Source organism: Perca flavescens, chromosome 3 (genome assembly GCF_004354835.1).
Source record: "Perca flavescens isolate YP-PL-M2 chromosome 3, PFLA_1.0, whole genome shotgun sequence".
In the NCBI taxonomy this organism is placed as follows: domain Eukaryota; kingdom Metazoa; phylum Chordata; class Actinopteri; order Perciformes; family Percidae; genus Perca; species Perca flavescens.
In genome coordinates, this window is record NC_041333.1 from 2,453,820 (window position 1) to 2,469,937 (window position 16,118).

The following is a 16,118-nucleotide window of genomic DNA, read 5'->3' on the forward strand; positions in this document are numbered from 1 at the left end:
TTTTTTTTCTCCTACTTCCACTTTTACTTGAGTACATATTTTCGATACTTTTACTCCGATACATTTTTCATGTGCTGCATCGTTACTCGTTACTGTTGTGAATTCCTCACGCTACGGAGACTGTAGGTTACAGTGTGTGTAGTTACGGCTACGTTAGTTATGTACGAGATCGCCTCGCGTTTCTTTTCATTACGGCGATCGCCTGTTCAGAAGTCAGAGACGATGTAAGTTTGTACTCTTTCTATTTAGCTATTGTTGCAGCAGATGAAGCTATTCCTGAGTTGTTTCAGTCTGAAATGAGTACTGAATGTTAACCATTTCACCTTTTTGGGTTTATTTCAGAAACTTTCTTCATATTCAGCAGTGTGTAGCTTGTGACTGCCTGTAATGCACCTGTCTTAATACCAAGTAAAAAGTTGAACTCCAACATTATGATATTCAAAATTTGACTGCTTTCTTTAATAACCACATAACACAATACTTGTACTTTTACTTTTAGTACTTGAGTAGTACATTTTAAAATAAACTACTTGCAATACTTAAGTACAAAAAATGTTGAATACTTTAGTACTTCTACTTAAGTGGGGTGCTTAAAGAGCACTTCAACTTCTACTCAAGTCACTTTTTTGATAGAGCACTTTACTCAAGTATGGATCTCTAGTACTTTATACACCTCTGCCAGTAACACTTAGGGGAAATGTAGTAAAGTAAAAGTATACATTTTATTTAGGAAAAGTAGTGAAGTAAAAGTGAAAGTTTCAAAATATATATAACGAATAGGGCTGGGCAAGTTAACGCGTTATTATTGCGTTAACTCATTAATTAATTAACGCCGACAATTATTTTATCGCACATTAACGCAGTTTTTATAAAAGTCTGTTGCTCACAGGCTTTTATTTTGTAAAAGTCTGTTGCTGCGCTTACAGGAACTGGAAAAGAAAAGAATTGGCGGATAAACAAACCAACAAACATGGAGAAGGGTACGGAACTTTTGCATGGCCATTTTCATTTTAAAGTTCTTCCAGACGGCGCAGTCGACAGAACCAAAGTTATTTGTAACCACTGCAAAGTTGAATTTTCTTATCACGGAGTACTTCCAGTCTGAAATATCACCTATATGCAATACACACAGTTGATACCACCTAACTACGTTAGATGCAGCGTGTGGGAGAAGTATAGATAAACAAAGGCAAGAGAAGCTAATGAATGCCATAGCGAAGTGGATAGCTACAGACTGCAGGCCCATTAGTGTTGTGGAGGACGTCGGACTAAGAAACATTCTGAGAATCGCAACAAATGACGGCAGGTATGAGATTCCCTCAAGACGCACCATCACGAGAAGAATACACCAGTTGTATGAAAAGGAGAGGACTGCAAAAGCGACAAGTTTACAACGTGCACCCGCTGTTGCTCTCACTTGGGACTACTGGACATCACTGGGTAACCTTAATTACCTCGGAGTTACTGTTATGATTGTGGCTCAGGATTTTGTGGCCAGTTTTTATATATATATATATATAGATATTTATATATAAGAGATTTACACTAAATATTTTTTTTTCGTTCATATGGCAGAACATTTAAAATAAAAAAATGTTCACTACTTTTGAATTCATTATTGGATTTTGCATATAATAATGCGATTAATCGCGATTAATCAGGGAAATCGTGCGATTAATCGTGATTAGAACTTTAATCATTGCAGTCGTTACGTGAACATTTGACTTAAGTATAGTACTGTAACAAGTATTTGTACTTTGTTAAATTACAACACTGGTTTGCTATAAACCTAAATTGTGAAATTAAAAATAACTAGTAGAACCTCATGTGAAGCCATATTTAGCCAACAGTTCAGGTTCAGTACATTACCATAAGCTATAGAAACAGGAAGGTGTGGTCTCGCTGAAAAGAAAATACTTTGTCTGCTGAATGATTTAGGTGAGTCAATTTCATGTTTTATTGCTCATTATGAGATCATTTATAGGCTATTTGCTTTAGTAAAATGTCCTTAGTTTCTGTTGGGTTCTTCTGGATGAATGACATAGAATGTAGAAAATAAGTCTATGATGAATGATTTTAAGAAATGTGAGCGTTTTTGGAAGGCAATCTTTTGTTTGGCTGATTTCATGTCTTGGACAAAAGACAAAGTTCTTTGTTTTACAATGTACTGTATGAAGGTATGTTCATGTCTCTCCACTGCAACAGTTCTTTGTGTGTCTATGTGGGACGGGCACTACATGTGACACAATACCTATAGTTTAAACGTTTACTGTATACTGTACATTTACTTAATTGTGGCGCCACCTGCTGGTGGCCACCTCAAGGTTCCACAAACCACATTACAATAAACAACCAGAGATTACACTCACTTTTTAAGGCTATTTGCATAAACACAATACAATCGTGGAAGCCTAGCACAAGATAGGATACAAATCAGGCAGTTAGATAACACACATTCTTTGTACTTCACACTGTGAACTTCTGCACATTCGCTAAGCATTTAGAGCTTTAATATAATAAAAACTGCAAAATATATTGCATTTTTTTTTTTATAAATATTTTGTCACATTTTTATTGTACATTATACTATTTTATATCTGTTTCTTGACCTTTGTAGTACTTGCTTTTTATTTTCTCTGTTTATTGTTATGCCTCAAAACACAAAGGTAAATTCCTATGTGAAAACGTACTTGGCAATATACGCCCACTTGTTTCTAGGTAAACAAAAAACTCCTGCAGGGCATGGATTCGTTAACTCTTTTGAAATCACAGACATTAAGCTGTTTTTGGAACTAATAAACTACGTAAAAGCTCATCATTGTAGCACGTTTGATTTGAGTTCATATGTTGCTGCTGGTCATTACCAGAGTCCAACTTTATATTGTTTATCCAGAGGTAGCTTCACTTCAGACAACGAATCAGAAACTGAGTAAAAATCTGGTTACCATTTAGTCCTCATTTCCAGTTTAGAATAGCTTTTCCACTGTACTGTTGAAGTATAATTTGACAGCCGAAATGAGAACAGGAAACAGCTGTGTGTTATGTTGCACTTATTCAGTTGTGCAGCCACCAGCTATTCTTTTTAAATGAAAAATCTCAACCCCCAGAGTGTTTGAATTATTTATGTGTTCACTTGAACAGCTACATGTTCTACACATTGGGTCTTTGATAATTGACAGGTAGCCTTGGGAGATGTTAAGGTAACTTAAATTAGAAGAAAAAAACAAACTTCTTAAAAAAAAACGACCTTTATTGAAGACATTCTTGAATGTCAACAGCTGTTTTTGATATTAGAGTGGTATTCAAAGAACAATAAAAAGACATCGGTACAGCACATAAAAAAATATTTTTCAAATGAAGAAAAATACACTACCAACTCAGAAATCTCATTTGTGAGTTGTAACACCTAAAGACTAGTTTCTTTCATTTCGATGTTTAGGCCTCCTAATATGGCAGGGGATAAAGAACTACCACTAGAAAATCTCAAACTTAAGATATGTAGTGTTAACTTTACAAAAAAAGAAAAATAACACTGTACATCTTAAAAACATTAAATATACACATGTTCTTGTCAGTCTGACTCATATTTCAAGATGGTGTATGGAGTATATTAGGGTTATATGGCATAAACAAAACTTCAGGTCCCATGCCTAGGCAATCTATTCATCGTCGTCATCATCGTCGTCGTCATCTTCCTCTTCATCGTCGTCATCATCATCTGCTGCAGCAGCAGATGCCGTTTCCACTGTACCCTTTGTACGGTAAGCAACGATATCCTGTGGAGAGCCCAACAAAGTGTTTTAGCAATAGAGAGAGACCTATTCTTTTACATGCTTCAAAAGTAAAATAAAAGCTTGAAAACAAAATGTGATTTTTATTTTTACAAAAACAGCTTTGTCTATTTACCTTGTCATATTTCTCCTTCAACTTGGCAGCCTTCCTCTCATACGGCTGCTTGTTCTCTGCTGATGAGCTGTTCCACATCTCTCCCAACTTCTTTGCCGTGTCCCCAATGGTGAGTCCAGGATGCTCGCTTTTTACCTTGGGGCGAAAGTCTGCGCAGAATATGAAGAATGCAGACCTGTGGGGAAAAATGTTTCAAATAAGATATCATAATCCACTTGACACTTAGTGTCATAAAAAAATGGTGTGGAGCAAGTTGATTATGATACATACGGTGGCCTCTTGGGGGCATTAGGGTCCTTGAATCGCTTCCTCTTCTGGCCCTTGGGGGGATCATAATTCTTCATTTCCCTCTCATAACGCACCTTGTCCTGTTTGGCCATATCTTCAAAATTGCCTCTTTCTTTCTGTGACATTGTCTTTGGGAAGACAAGAACAGTTTCAAACAATCTTGAAAACATACACTTCTTGAAAGAAAATATTGGATTCAGAGAATAAAAAAAAAAAGATTCCAATATTGGGAGTCATTTATTTTTTTAATGAAAAAAAGAAAAAAAGATTCAAATATTGAGAGTAATTTATTTTACCTTCCATCGCTCAGAGCATTTCTTGGAGAACTCTGCAAAGTTGACAGACGCTTCAGGATGTTTCTTCTTATGCTCCTCTCTGCATGTTTGCACAAAGTAGGCATATGAGGACATTTTGCCTTTCGGCTTCCTCAGATCCTTTCCCATCTTGGATCGCTAAATAGAGAAGAGAGAAAACATGTTTTGAGATAAATGTATCCAAGTCTAATCATACAGCAGCATTGGCAATATTTAAATATCTCCCTAGTCAATTGGATGCCTCTTGCTTTGTCAGTTCCATCTATTGTGGTGGGGGGGGGGAAAGAGAGGGTGTCCGGGATGACTAATAAGCTATTGTATGTAGAGGCCAACATGATGCTTCCTTTAATACTAGCTACACTCAATAACACATTTCGTTTACTGATACTTTACTTCCAGCCTGAATTCACGGTGATATATTACAGAGTTAACGTTAGTGAAAACAGCACAGTGCGTTAACGTTGCCTCTACTATTTAGCTAGTAACGTTAGCCTCCCATTTAAATACCATGTAGCTAGATAAATACATAAAAATTAGCTTCCGCCGCCTTTGATTGTTCGCTAGCTGTTAGCCATTGTGGCTCCGCTCTTGCGGTGTGTCCTCTTGATTTTCGCGTTAGCCTTTTAGCTAGACTAGCTAGCTTTATCGAGCTGGCATGACACAGTGCTCATTTCATGAGACGATTATTAAAATGGCTGATTTGATTGCAAACAATGGCTAGCGGACAGCTATCACACCCCACCCGCCTCTTAACAGGCCTAATATTTAACCTCAATGGCCTGTATGGATAATGCAGATTAAATGATTCAAAGTTTCAATAAAAGTGGCGATGACGGCGGAGAAAGATGCTCCGCCTGCATCACTGCACCCGGCCGGCTGCCTCAGCACCAGTCAGCGGTATTAACCTACGTTCACCTTCTAGCTAGCGTTAGCTTTAATGATAGCAACACGGCCAGACCAATCAGCCACCATTACCATGCTAACATATAGCAGGCTAGCTATGTCGGCTAGCTCATAACACATTAGCGGACGTTACGCTAACCCGAGCGTAGTCGTTGATTTGGTCATTGGGTTAATCTATCGCCCCTTGTTTTTGGAAGCTAATGTCAGTGTTAGGTAACTACGCAGCTAGCTAAGTTAGCAAGATAGTGTTAAACATCAGCAGGGGCTTGATACCGTGTTAGGATCTTATCCAGCTCAGTCATGCAACGCAACATGTACGTTAAGGTTACAACGCCGTTGTATACTGTGCAAACCTTATCACAGACCACGGCTTCATTCATAACAACAAGTACATACTAGTCGCGTTGTTAATAAGTGACGTTAGCGTTAAACATGGATTATGCTTACCCCTGAAGCCAGCTTTACGTCGGTACGTATCAAACAATGGAAGAAGAAGCACCGTCTGTCGGTGCGCGGTCTCTCGGCTGTGAGGATGCCTCTGTGTTTGTCTTGTGTGTCGGGCTCCGGCTGTTGAACATTGGCTGCCGTCAACTCCTTGGAGTACCTTATTGGACACTCGCTGTCTCAGTCCTGCTTGTTGCAAGTAGTACAGTTGGTTGTCCAAAACACGACGGGGCGGTGGCGCTAAACTTGAATGTCGAATAGCCAGCGCCTGGGAAAGATTTAACGTAACGTTATGCAAGTATATTCAAATTGAGGTGGTACGTTAAACAAGCGCAGTCTTGTGTTGTGAAATAAATACCCATTGTTAAAGTAAAAGTAATACTACAATATGCAATTAACCCATTAGTATCAAATATACATAGGCCTAACTAATTTAAAGTGTTATAGGTCTATATATTTATTACCGCATTATCAACGTGTAAGCACCTGTAGCTGGTTAAGATGGATCTTATTTTATTTTATTTTAGGATTTATATTTATTTTGAGGGTTTAACGATTAATATTATTTAGTTATGTAGCAAGACTAAGTCTAGGAGTGAATTTTCCTTCTCTAAAATATATTTGTAGAAACTTACATATTTGGAAGATATGTATATCATGACTTGCAAAAAGATGAGTTTCCTGAAATAAAGGAGCAGATTGAGTGCAACTATGTGAAGTATGCTACTGTATACAATCCATCCTTCTATAAGATGATATGTTTTGTATATTTGATGTTTATCTGCAGAGTAACCGTAAAGTATAGCTGTAAATGTACAGTATTTCTCTCTGAAATGGCCAGAGTTGAAGATTATAGCATAGAATCAAATTGTACCACTGTCAGTAACAGATGTCAACCATATTGGGCATTGTTTAATTTTTAATGCAACATCTCCCCTACTGAGCAGCTGACAGTGGCCATTCAAATGTTGTAGGCTAGGTATCCATAACCACAGCACATAGAAACCGCCTGCAGCAGGGATCAGCTCTGCCTCTGCACATGAGAGCAATACCTGGACGCCAAACGTTCTAATTGTTATAGACACACAGGCTTAAATTTAGGATCCACAGTAAATTAAGTTTTTAATTTTTTTTTATTTTATTTTTTAGCAAGCCATCAATAAAGTGAACAGTCACCTGCAAATGGAAAGGTTTTCATTACACCGAAAACAACTACTGTAGCGCAAGGTACCGAAACAGTGGTCACCAATGGCAACCGAAGGTAATGTTAAACCAAGGATATGTAAAGATTGAAATGTGTTCACTAACTTGAAAGTAACTTAATTTTGTAACTTAAAAGTAACTTAACTTAGTTTTGAATGGCAAAACACATTATATTTAAGCAGGCCTCTTATTATTTTCTTATATTTCTATTATCTTGCTTTACTGTAATATGCTAGGTTTCTTAAATGTTGCGTAATTAGGCTATATGATCGACTGTGGTACATTATACTGTAGGCTTTATTTTATTTGGAATAATTCCATGGTATTCTTTACTTAGGGCTGTTGCAGAGTCATGTTTTGTTATCACTCCTGTAGTTATACTTTAAATCTTAACTTACAGCATTGTATTGTATTGTATTGCATTTTTTTGATTCCTACCTGTTGTTGTGAGTGTAATCAAAGGTGTTATTTTCACTGGTTATCCAAAATCCTATTTTTGTCCCCCTCACTTTTGTAGTTTCAGGATGACGTTCTTACTAAAGTCTCTCTGATTGTTCTCTTACTGAAAAAAGAAAAACTAGGACTGAACATAAAATAAGATAGTCAAGCACAGGTCTCTTTATAGTAAAGATGCAAGTACAACAAAATATCAGGTATCTTTTAAGGAAACTAAAAAAATATTTTAAGTAGGGTCACAATACAGAGGTTTATGTATCTGCATAATTTATTATTTGCTCGATTGATGTAAATGTGTTTTTTACTTCATAGTGCACCCTGCTCATTAACTGTAGCCACAGCGCTGTGAATTTAGGTCTGGCAATGTGAGATTACCTGTAGCCCAGAGTAACTGTTGAATACAACATATCAAGAATTCAGGGTTGCAATCTAATAGTAATTTTCTTCTAGAAGGAAAACAGTGGTGGGATCCATATGAAACATCTCATAGAAGACAATTTGTCTACTGTCCAAACTCAGCTGCAGAGATTCTGTTGTAAGTTCTATTCATGGGCTTCTGATAAAGTTCTGAATATGCATGCAGAATTTGCTTGTTTCTGTGTATGTGTAATTGTATGTCTATGTTGATGCATATTTAGGTGCCCAACGTCAACTTCATTTATAGGCTCCAATTCACAGTCTAGACCTTTTGGTTCAACTGTGTACAATAAGGATTTTTGCTGGAAGCCAGCCTGCAAACCTGAATGCATTCGCACAGGAACCGCCTCAGGGCACAGAAGAAACAACCCGCATCCCAGTCAGGTTGGTATTTAGGCTGTGTTAGCCTCAATTTTACATTCACAGTCAAATGCCATGCTTGACCTCTCACAGTGTATCGTAACCTTTAAATCAAGCTATTTTCCCCAAGTCTTTCATCATGTGGAGGCTGCCTAGGGACGCCACACAAAGCTCTGAGTATGTCAGCTTTCCTTGGAAATGTCCCCCATCTGAGGAGGAGATCTGTAAGGCCTTGACAGCACAGTACAGCTCCATCTACAGATGTGACTACATGGGTATGCCTCAAGGTAGGACAAGTCTGTTGGTTCAGTCTTGTGTATCTGAAAGCATGTCAGAACAGCTGAACTGCTGACATTCAAGCACTCAGGTGTGTCCAAATGAAACAATAATAATATTTCTCTCTACAGCTCATTTTCCTTTTGTTGTGGAACTTCTTTGACAGGACGTGTTCATATTAAACAAGCAGAAAGAAGACTTACACCTCTGCACAGCAGGCGTGAAATGCCGCTTTCTACTGATACAGAGATGAGGGACAATTACCGCCAGCCAAAGCAAAAACCTGAACTGCTGGACAACTACTCTCACTACAGCTGCAGCACACATCCTAACATGGCCTGTCGTGGTATAGGTACTGGATTCTAAAAATGAAATACTGATGTGAACACAGTTAAGAGTGCTTGCAATTTACCAAGCCTAATGCTGTCTATCAATTGCTTATCCTCTGTGTGTTGCAGTTCCAACTGTTGTGCAAAGGCACACTCAGCAGAAAAGATCCGATTTGGCCAACTACGACTGTGGAAAGAGAGTCACTGATGTCACATGTGTGATAAAGTCTCTGCTGCCCCAGGAGCTGCAGCAATTACACAGAATTTTACCTGAGGAGGGTTAGCATCAACTAATGCCTTTGAATGTTTCAGCATTTTGACAGGTTGCTTACTGATTTTTATTTGGACAGACAGCTAGTTCATGTTTTTTGTCTTTTGGCTTTGCAGAAAAGGAGACTGTAAGAACAGTTTTGAGTAAAGATGTGTACCCAAACAACAATGAGAAAGTGTGTAAACTCCCAGCGGTTGGGCTGAAGTCCTGCTCACCAGAGAGGATATCAAGCTGGCCAGGACCTCTCTGAACCTCATCGCTTATATTAGTTGTTTCTTTATCTGTCTTTGTATTTTGTGTGTTTTTATGTAATTTATTTTCATGGTAGGGGTAAAACTGTAATAAATAACATGACATAATATAACCAATATACATAAAAATTAACAGTGTCTTGCAGAATTAGATTGCCGTCATTTTTGTGTGGAACTTGTGTGTTGTGATAATTAAACATCTCTGCCTGATGAAAAAACTATTTGTCTGCCATGTTTCACCCCCCCCGGCCCTCCTTTTTTTCTGCTATCTAGCGTTATGCAGTATGTTCTATCTGCACAGAATATGACAAGCACTAAAACTTTATTATCTTTTGCTTTGTAAAATACTGTTTTGCAAGTCCTTCCAAAAGGAATATTATATTTTGGAATAATTTATTCATGTTCTTGGTAGTTGCAATTCAAATGTAACGTGCGTCAACATTAATGAGATGAATTAAATAATGATTACCTGAAGATTGCTAGTAGGGTAGCTCATTATGACAAGTAGGAAATATCCATCAGAATGGACTACTTGTTCTATAAATGCAGTTAAAAGTAGGGAAGCTTATTCTGTCAGGTAGGAAATATCTATCAGAATGCACTACTTCATCCATAAATGTAGTTTAAAGTAGAGCAGCTCATTCTGTCAGGTAGGAAATATTGCAACCCAGTCTCATGGCAGTTCGTGAAATAGTCATGTCATTTAGTCTATTGATTTGTGTACATTGACACGTTTATCAAATTTTTTTGTGGTGGCCAGCACGTTTTTTAAACTAATGTATTTCAATGGAAGCACTTTTTGTGATCACAGCACGACTAGGGTAGCGAGTAGCCTAGTATGAAATGCTGAAATTCCGCGTAGGGAGGTTGGTCGGGGGGGTGGATGATGGGTCAAACACAGGACTTTCAAGCCGGAGACCGGGGATCGTTTCCTACGTGTGACCTTTCCTTTCCTCGTTCTTTTCCTAAACCCAGCCGTCCCGTGTCCCTCAGAGACCGCGGATCATGTCCCGGCGTGTGACCTTTCCTTTCCCCGTTCTTCTTTTCCTAAACCCAACCTCTGTATAGATTCCCATTACGTGCTGACCACCACGAAAAAAACCCCGAGATAAACGTGTCCATGTACAAGAATCAATAGATTACAAATTACGTGACTTTTTTTCATTTCACAAACTGCCGTGAGACTGTGTTGAATATCTATCAGAATAGCCTACTTCCTCTATAAATGTGGTTAAAGTAGGGCTCATTATGACAGGTAGGAAATATCTATCAGAATGGACTACTTCCTCTATACGTGTAGATAATGTATTAAAGTATAATATAAACAGTGCAATTTATTGTTTCTTTTAAACAAGATTGAATATGGCTTTAACAAAGCTATTTCTCTCTTTGTAAGTGCAGCCTTCTGTCTTTAGTTTTGCAGTCCCAGTTGTCACTCTTGGTATCTTAGTTACCATGGGGCCACCTGCTCTCCTAATGTGTAATGTTAGAGCGAGTGTCAGGTAGACTAATGTGAGATCTGTCTTATTAACATCTGTTTGGGCGTCTGAGGAAATGTGCTGCACTAAAGTCTGCTTTTTACATCACATCAACCTTTAAGATACACCATCTAACAAGGATGCCATTTGGCAAAAAGACCCGCTCTTCTTCAGCTTCAGGAAGATTAGAAACCCAACATGTGACCAGGTAATCTGCTGCTTTGTTGCTCTCCTTACCACCAGTTTAAAATCACACGTCTTTGTGGAGTTTTGTTAATACCAGTTTTATCTTTATTTCTAGAGTTTTAATGTCTGGATAAGGGATAATAAGACCATAGGTTGAGGCCTTGCCTTGTCATATTCAGACAATGTTTACTGTTGTCATGGTGCTTGAGTTGCATCTGTGGCAACACTGAGCAGTTACCATGTAGTACAGGAAGTCTGGTCACCTGGAACTTACACTCCAAATAGATTGATGAGTATTTTACAATTTAAAAAAAAGAGTCTGTAACCATGTTGGCTACCTAGCGTCAAGTAATAATAAGGATCAACAATAATGATCTTCTGATATACATTTAATGAGTGCAGAAAAACAATGTTTACCCATAATAACAATGCACTATAGGAACGGTGCATGCATTTAATCAAAACAACATCTCAAATCCTCCAGCATCCTGTCTGAACTGTGGAGTGCAGGGGAGAGGACGAGAAGCACTTCTGGGCCAGGCTGTCGGGGTGAGAAAGTCACAGATGACTTCTCAGCACCAAGACGAGGGGGTGTCAGCGAGGACAGACAAGAACAGCCTGAATGGTTGGTTCGAGAGCTGCTGAGACAGAACAGGCGGAGACACTCTGTCACACTTGGAGATGAGTTTCAAATCAAGAGACGACAACACAGTATTGACTTAACTCTCAGACTCTGCAGCCTCAAGGTACACAACATATATTTAAATGTGAAATCAGACAAGTAAATGTGAAATATTTCAACCTATCCCTGCATCTGAAAAGTTATAGTAAATATGGATTATTTCACTGCAATGGTTTTCCCATTGAGTCTACATTCTTAAAGTTGCTGCTTTTAGCCTCAAGGTGTCACTAGAGTGCTACATTGGTTCACTCACCATTATAAAGACTCTTTCCAAAGTGCTTAAACTCAACTACAGCTGAAGCACATCTCACTCACAAGGTGAACGGCAGAATAAATGTAAGGTAATGTCAAAAGTGCCATTTTAAATCAAGTTGATGATCAGTTTACTTGCAGCATGACAGTGCATCGGGCAGGACAATCTGTACCACAGCCAGGGATGCCCATGTTTCAGGCCAAAGTAAAACCAACATAGTTGCTGGGCCAACTACTTAAAAGGACCCCTATATATTCAAATTCAAGCTTTCTGACAGGAATGATGGACTGATAGGAGGCTGGAGTTTCAGTTGCAGATGTCAGTCACACTCCTGCTTAATGTAATGAGCAATGTGCCATGAAGGATTAAAGTTCTAATAAAGGGATTTGGAAAGCAGTGGAGGTGATGTGAACACCTTCAGCACTTCCATCTCTTTGACTGATAAAACAATTATCTCTGCAATTCAGCAGAGATACCCTCGACTCTAGTAACATCCATGAGGAAGTAGGCTGTTTATCCCTGTTATTTATTAATGATAGTCTAGTTTGAAGAGTGTCATGGATCAAGGACCCGTTGCTAGGAAACCGTGGCAAATTGTAGAGAGGCCATTAACACCATGAGAGCATGGCCCATCATCAGGCCTTGAGCAAGCATCTCAGAGACATATCATAGCCAGTGATGGCTTGCAGTGACCTTTACAGATACTCATTAATACTCAGAGGTGGAGCCCTAATCATGTGTGTTGATAATTACATAGTATTAATATCTCCTCTCTAGCACTCAAACTTTGTGAACTGCCTGGTGAGTAGACTGAAAAAAATTGGAAGGAGCATTTTTACCAGTAAAACTTTATTACTGGTATTATTGTGCTATTTTCTTAGAATTATTATTATTATTATCAACCTGTAATATTAATTGGCTCATGTCATCATCATATAATGTCCCCATTCTTCCTTTCCAATAAGATTGATGAGACGATATCACTCGACAACCTCCAGAAATTGAAACAAGCATTTGAGGTACTGTATGAAGTACATCTTTTTGAAATCACACTGACAGTCTGACTATTCATTTCTGGAAGATTTGATTGTATTTTTCCCTGTAAAGGATTTTGAAATGGGTGGCTTGAGATCCATTGATGCGAAGAATTTTGGCCATATAGTAAAGAAGTGTTTGGGTTTGCCGAAGACAGTAAGACAGTGTGACATTTCTCTTCATAGCTTACTCTCTCTCTCTCTCTCTCTCTCTCTCTCTCTCTCTCTCTCTCTCTCTCTCTCTCTCTCTCTCTCTCTCTCTCTCTCTCAGATTCTCACATCTCTGCGTTCTCTGTCTCACTTCTTTGCATTTGACAACAAGCTTACCTGAATAATTTTAACTTTATTCTTTTGTTCTTTGAATTTCACAGAGCAATGCACATATTCAAGGGTTATTTAAGAAGATTGATTATTCAGGCCAAGGAAGGATTTCATGGGTGAGATGAAATTCATATTTGTTTCTTATGGAGCATGCAGCATTTTATTAAAGAGACTGCCTTAGTTATGACACTTCTCTTTCATGCTAAAACCAGTAATAAATTGCAATAAAAAGTTAGGCCACTATGATGTGATGATATTTTGACAACTGTAATGCAGTAAGGATTTGTAGCAAGTGTAACTGGAACTCACTGGAACTCATTAGCTTTTCTAATGCCAAGTTGACTGTGCAATAACACATTTGTCTTGTGTGGACTCAAAGGAGATTGTGTCCCAAGTGATAGCCTGCATTGTATTCACTCTTGACTCTTAACTTATTGATCTTGTCAGTGTTTTTTCTTCAGCTGGATAATTAGTAGATTTTAACAGGTTTTATGGATTCTAAAGCTGAAAAATAATGTCCTGGTTTGCAAATTTTAAAGAAGTGATTGGAAAATATTTCCAGTTAGTAACACATATATTTCCAGTTAGTTAAATATAAGACAGTGAATGACTTATCTGTCATAAAGTATGACAAAAATCAAACAAAAATCTGACTTTAAATAAGGTTAGTAAATTAATAAAAGCCTACAGAAATTACACAGAATTTCTGATTTTGATTGATAAAATGTATCTATGGTTATAGATGACCATCCAAAGTGTGTGTAAACACTTATCTCCAACATGATCCCTGATGTCACCACCATTTCTATTAGACTACTTTTAATTTGAAAAGCATGTTGTGGTCATTTCTAGATTGACATGCATAGTTAAAATGTAGGAAATAACATCATCATCTACACGCTTTCATTTTTTTGTTTTATTTTTGAAGCCTTTTGTGTTGTCCGCACTTAACTAAACTTAAGCCCTTGCAAATAACCATGATAACATTTTTTGACTATCAACATGCAGGATAGTCAACCTGAAAATTACCTGTTTAACACAAATTCATGTGACGCAGGGCGAGTTCAGCACACACATGATGCAGGAGTACAAAGAGAAGCAGGAAACTGCAAGGCGCAGTAAGCAGGTGGCTTTCACCCTGCCAGCCACGATGAAGGCGTTGGGTCATGGCATCCCCATCGTCAACATCCACTCCACCCACGATGGGACCGTCGTAACAGTGCGAGAAGACGGGGTTGTTTGCTACTGGAGCCCTGAACTGAAACCACTGAAGACCAAAAACATGTTTGTATGTTTTAACTTTTGTACATTTACCTGAACACTTTAAAGACAAGTCTGGTGTCATTCTATATTTTTCTTATTGTCAGCAAATCCCTAGTCTAGCATTGCCAGACCTATCTCCACAGCGATGTGGAGTAACGTCTGGCTACACCACAGATTCATTCTGGGATAGGAGAAAAAAATGCTCTGACTTGTTTGCGTTTCTTTAAACCAATCACAATCGTTTTGGGCGCGGGGTGTGGCACGTGAGCCACACCCCGGATGTCATCCTGGAAATGTACTTTGCATCCAGACTAACAATTCCCATATAAAGATCAAAACCAACGTGTATTACTCCATCTTTCAATACCCTGTCTGTGGCAGTCAAGCCCCAAGCCCATTGGTTTCTACTGAAGACACAGATCTGAACATACATGTAGTGCAACCGCATAGCTCATCAATGTAGTTTTTGGACAACAATGATTTATATTTATATATATATATATATATATGGAGTGTATAGGCCAAACCAGACTTCGGCTCTAATATTGTCCATAAAGAAGGTTTAAGATGGTTGTGTTATTTTGTCACTCCTCTGTATGTATAGTGAGGACAAAATATCATAACACTTTACACTATATTTAGTAAGCATACTATATTATATACTTTATTCATTGGCAGTTACAGCTGAATCTTCACAAATCTTCTGTATAGTCTATTTTATCGTATTGCATCAAATCTACCTCTGCCTATGAAACATGGAGTGTTTGTGACATATTGATGTGTTCATATCTTACAGAAGGAAGAACCTGCAAACAGGAAGTCAAAGTGGGCAAGTGATTTTACTCTGATGACAGAGTTCAACAAGCTGATGATCGGAACAGGGTAATATGATAAGTAAAAATGACTTAAAGACCAAATGAGTTATTGCGTACATTGATTAGGCTTACTCTTACTGAAGGTCCCAGACTATTGTGTGTCTCTTTGTTATCTTGCAGGGACAGAGAGATCCAACTTTATGAGCTTTCCACTCTGGAGCCTTATTGCCAGATCAATGCACTAGACACAGTGCCTTTGACATTAGATTACGGGTGAGCAACATAACTGCATGTTAACATTTGTTCCAAATGTCACAATAAGTCACATTAATGGGTTTTTCTTCTTCCCAATTTCTCAATAGCTACACTGGCCCTGATAAATGTTGTGTTCTGTATGGAGACACAGAGGTAGGTCCTTTTGTTCAAACCTGATCTGATTCTCAAACAAGAATCATTTATTATATTCCACCAGATTAATACTGGCAGAGGTTACTTCTTTCAGGGATGTGTGACTATCATTTTAATAGCCTCTGTTGGAGATACCCTCAGGTAATTATGCTTTTCTAAATACTTACTACACACATGCATTCTTATTTCTTATTTCAAATTTTCTTGAAAATATAACAATGTATTGATCAAATAACAAAAATATGAAATATTGAGCTTTG

At 38.1% G+C, this 16,118-nt stretch overlaps 2 protein-coding genes across 10 annotated transcripts; one reads left to right on the forward strand and one right to left on the reverse strand.

The window, feature by feature from the left end:
* Window positions 1–3,234: 3,234 nt before the first annotated feature.
* hmgb1b (high mobility group box 1b) lies at window positions 3,235–6,118 on the reverse strand. Its single transcript, XM_028574637.1, has 5 exons — window positions 5,859–6,118; window positions 4,491–4,646; window positions 4,177–4,322; window positions 3,907–4,081; window positions 3,235–3,776 (listed from the first exon to the last, which is right to left on the reverse strand). Exons 2-5 carry the CDS (start codon window positions 4,635–4,637, stop codon window positions 3,660–3,662), a joined length of 585 nt encoding a protein of 194 aa, XP_028430438.1. The 5' UTR covers window positions 4,638–4,646; window positions 5,859–6,118; the 3' UTR covers window positions 3,235–3,659.
* Window positions 4,863–9,617, forward strand: tex26 (testis expressed 26). 9 transcript variants are annotated; one of them, XM_028574632.1, is made up of 8 exons: window positions 4,863–4,940; window positions 7,005–7,116; window positions 7,965–8,049; window positions 8,153–8,315; window positions 8,422–8,578; window positions 8,734–8,919; window positions 9,026–9,175; window positions 9,284–9,617. In XM_028574632.1, the coding sequence occupies exons 2-8, from the start codon at window positions 7,104–7,106 to the stop codon at window positions 9,415–9,417; spliced, it is 888 nt and encodes a 295-aa protein (XP_028430433.1). In that variant the 5' UTR covers window positions 4,863–4,940; window positions 7,005–7,103; the 3' UTR covers window positions 9,418–9,617. The 9 variants fall into 9 exon arrangements, 8 of the variants coding, with proteins under 8 accessions (XP_028430433.1, XP_028430434.1, XP_028430431.1 ...); XM_028574633.1 differs by having other exon boundaries at window positions 4,870–4,919; XM_028574630.1 differs by lacking the exon at window positions 4,863–4,940 and adding an exon at window positions 5,324–5,405.
* The last annotated feature ends 6,501 nt before the right edge of the window (window positions 9,618–16,118 follow it).

Excerpts from the sequence above, each read along its gene's own strand:
- hmgb1b (XM_028574637.1), bottom strand. The coding sequence starts at position 4,637 with ATGGGAAAGGATCTGAGGAAGCCGAAAGGCAAAATGTCCTCATATGCC. Across the intron at positions 4,323-4,490 it reads AATGCTCTGAGCGATGGAAG|ACAATGTCACAGAAAGAAAG; the intron begins GTAAAATAAATT and ends GTCTTCCCAAAG. Across the intron at positions 3,777-3,906 it reads TGAAGGAGAAATATGACAAG|GATATCGTTGCTTACCGTAC; the intron begins GTAAATAGACAA and ends GGCTCTCCACAG.
- tex26 (XM_028574632.1), top strand. Across the intron at positions 8,579-8,733 it reads CTACATGGGTATGCCTCAAG|GACGTGTTCATATTAAACAA; the intron begins GTAGGACAAGTC and ends CTTCTTTGACAG. Across the intron at positions 8,920-9,025 it reads CATGGCCTGTCGTGGTATAG|TTCCAACTGTTGTGCAAAGG; the intron begins GTACTGGATTCT and ends TGTGTGTTGCAG.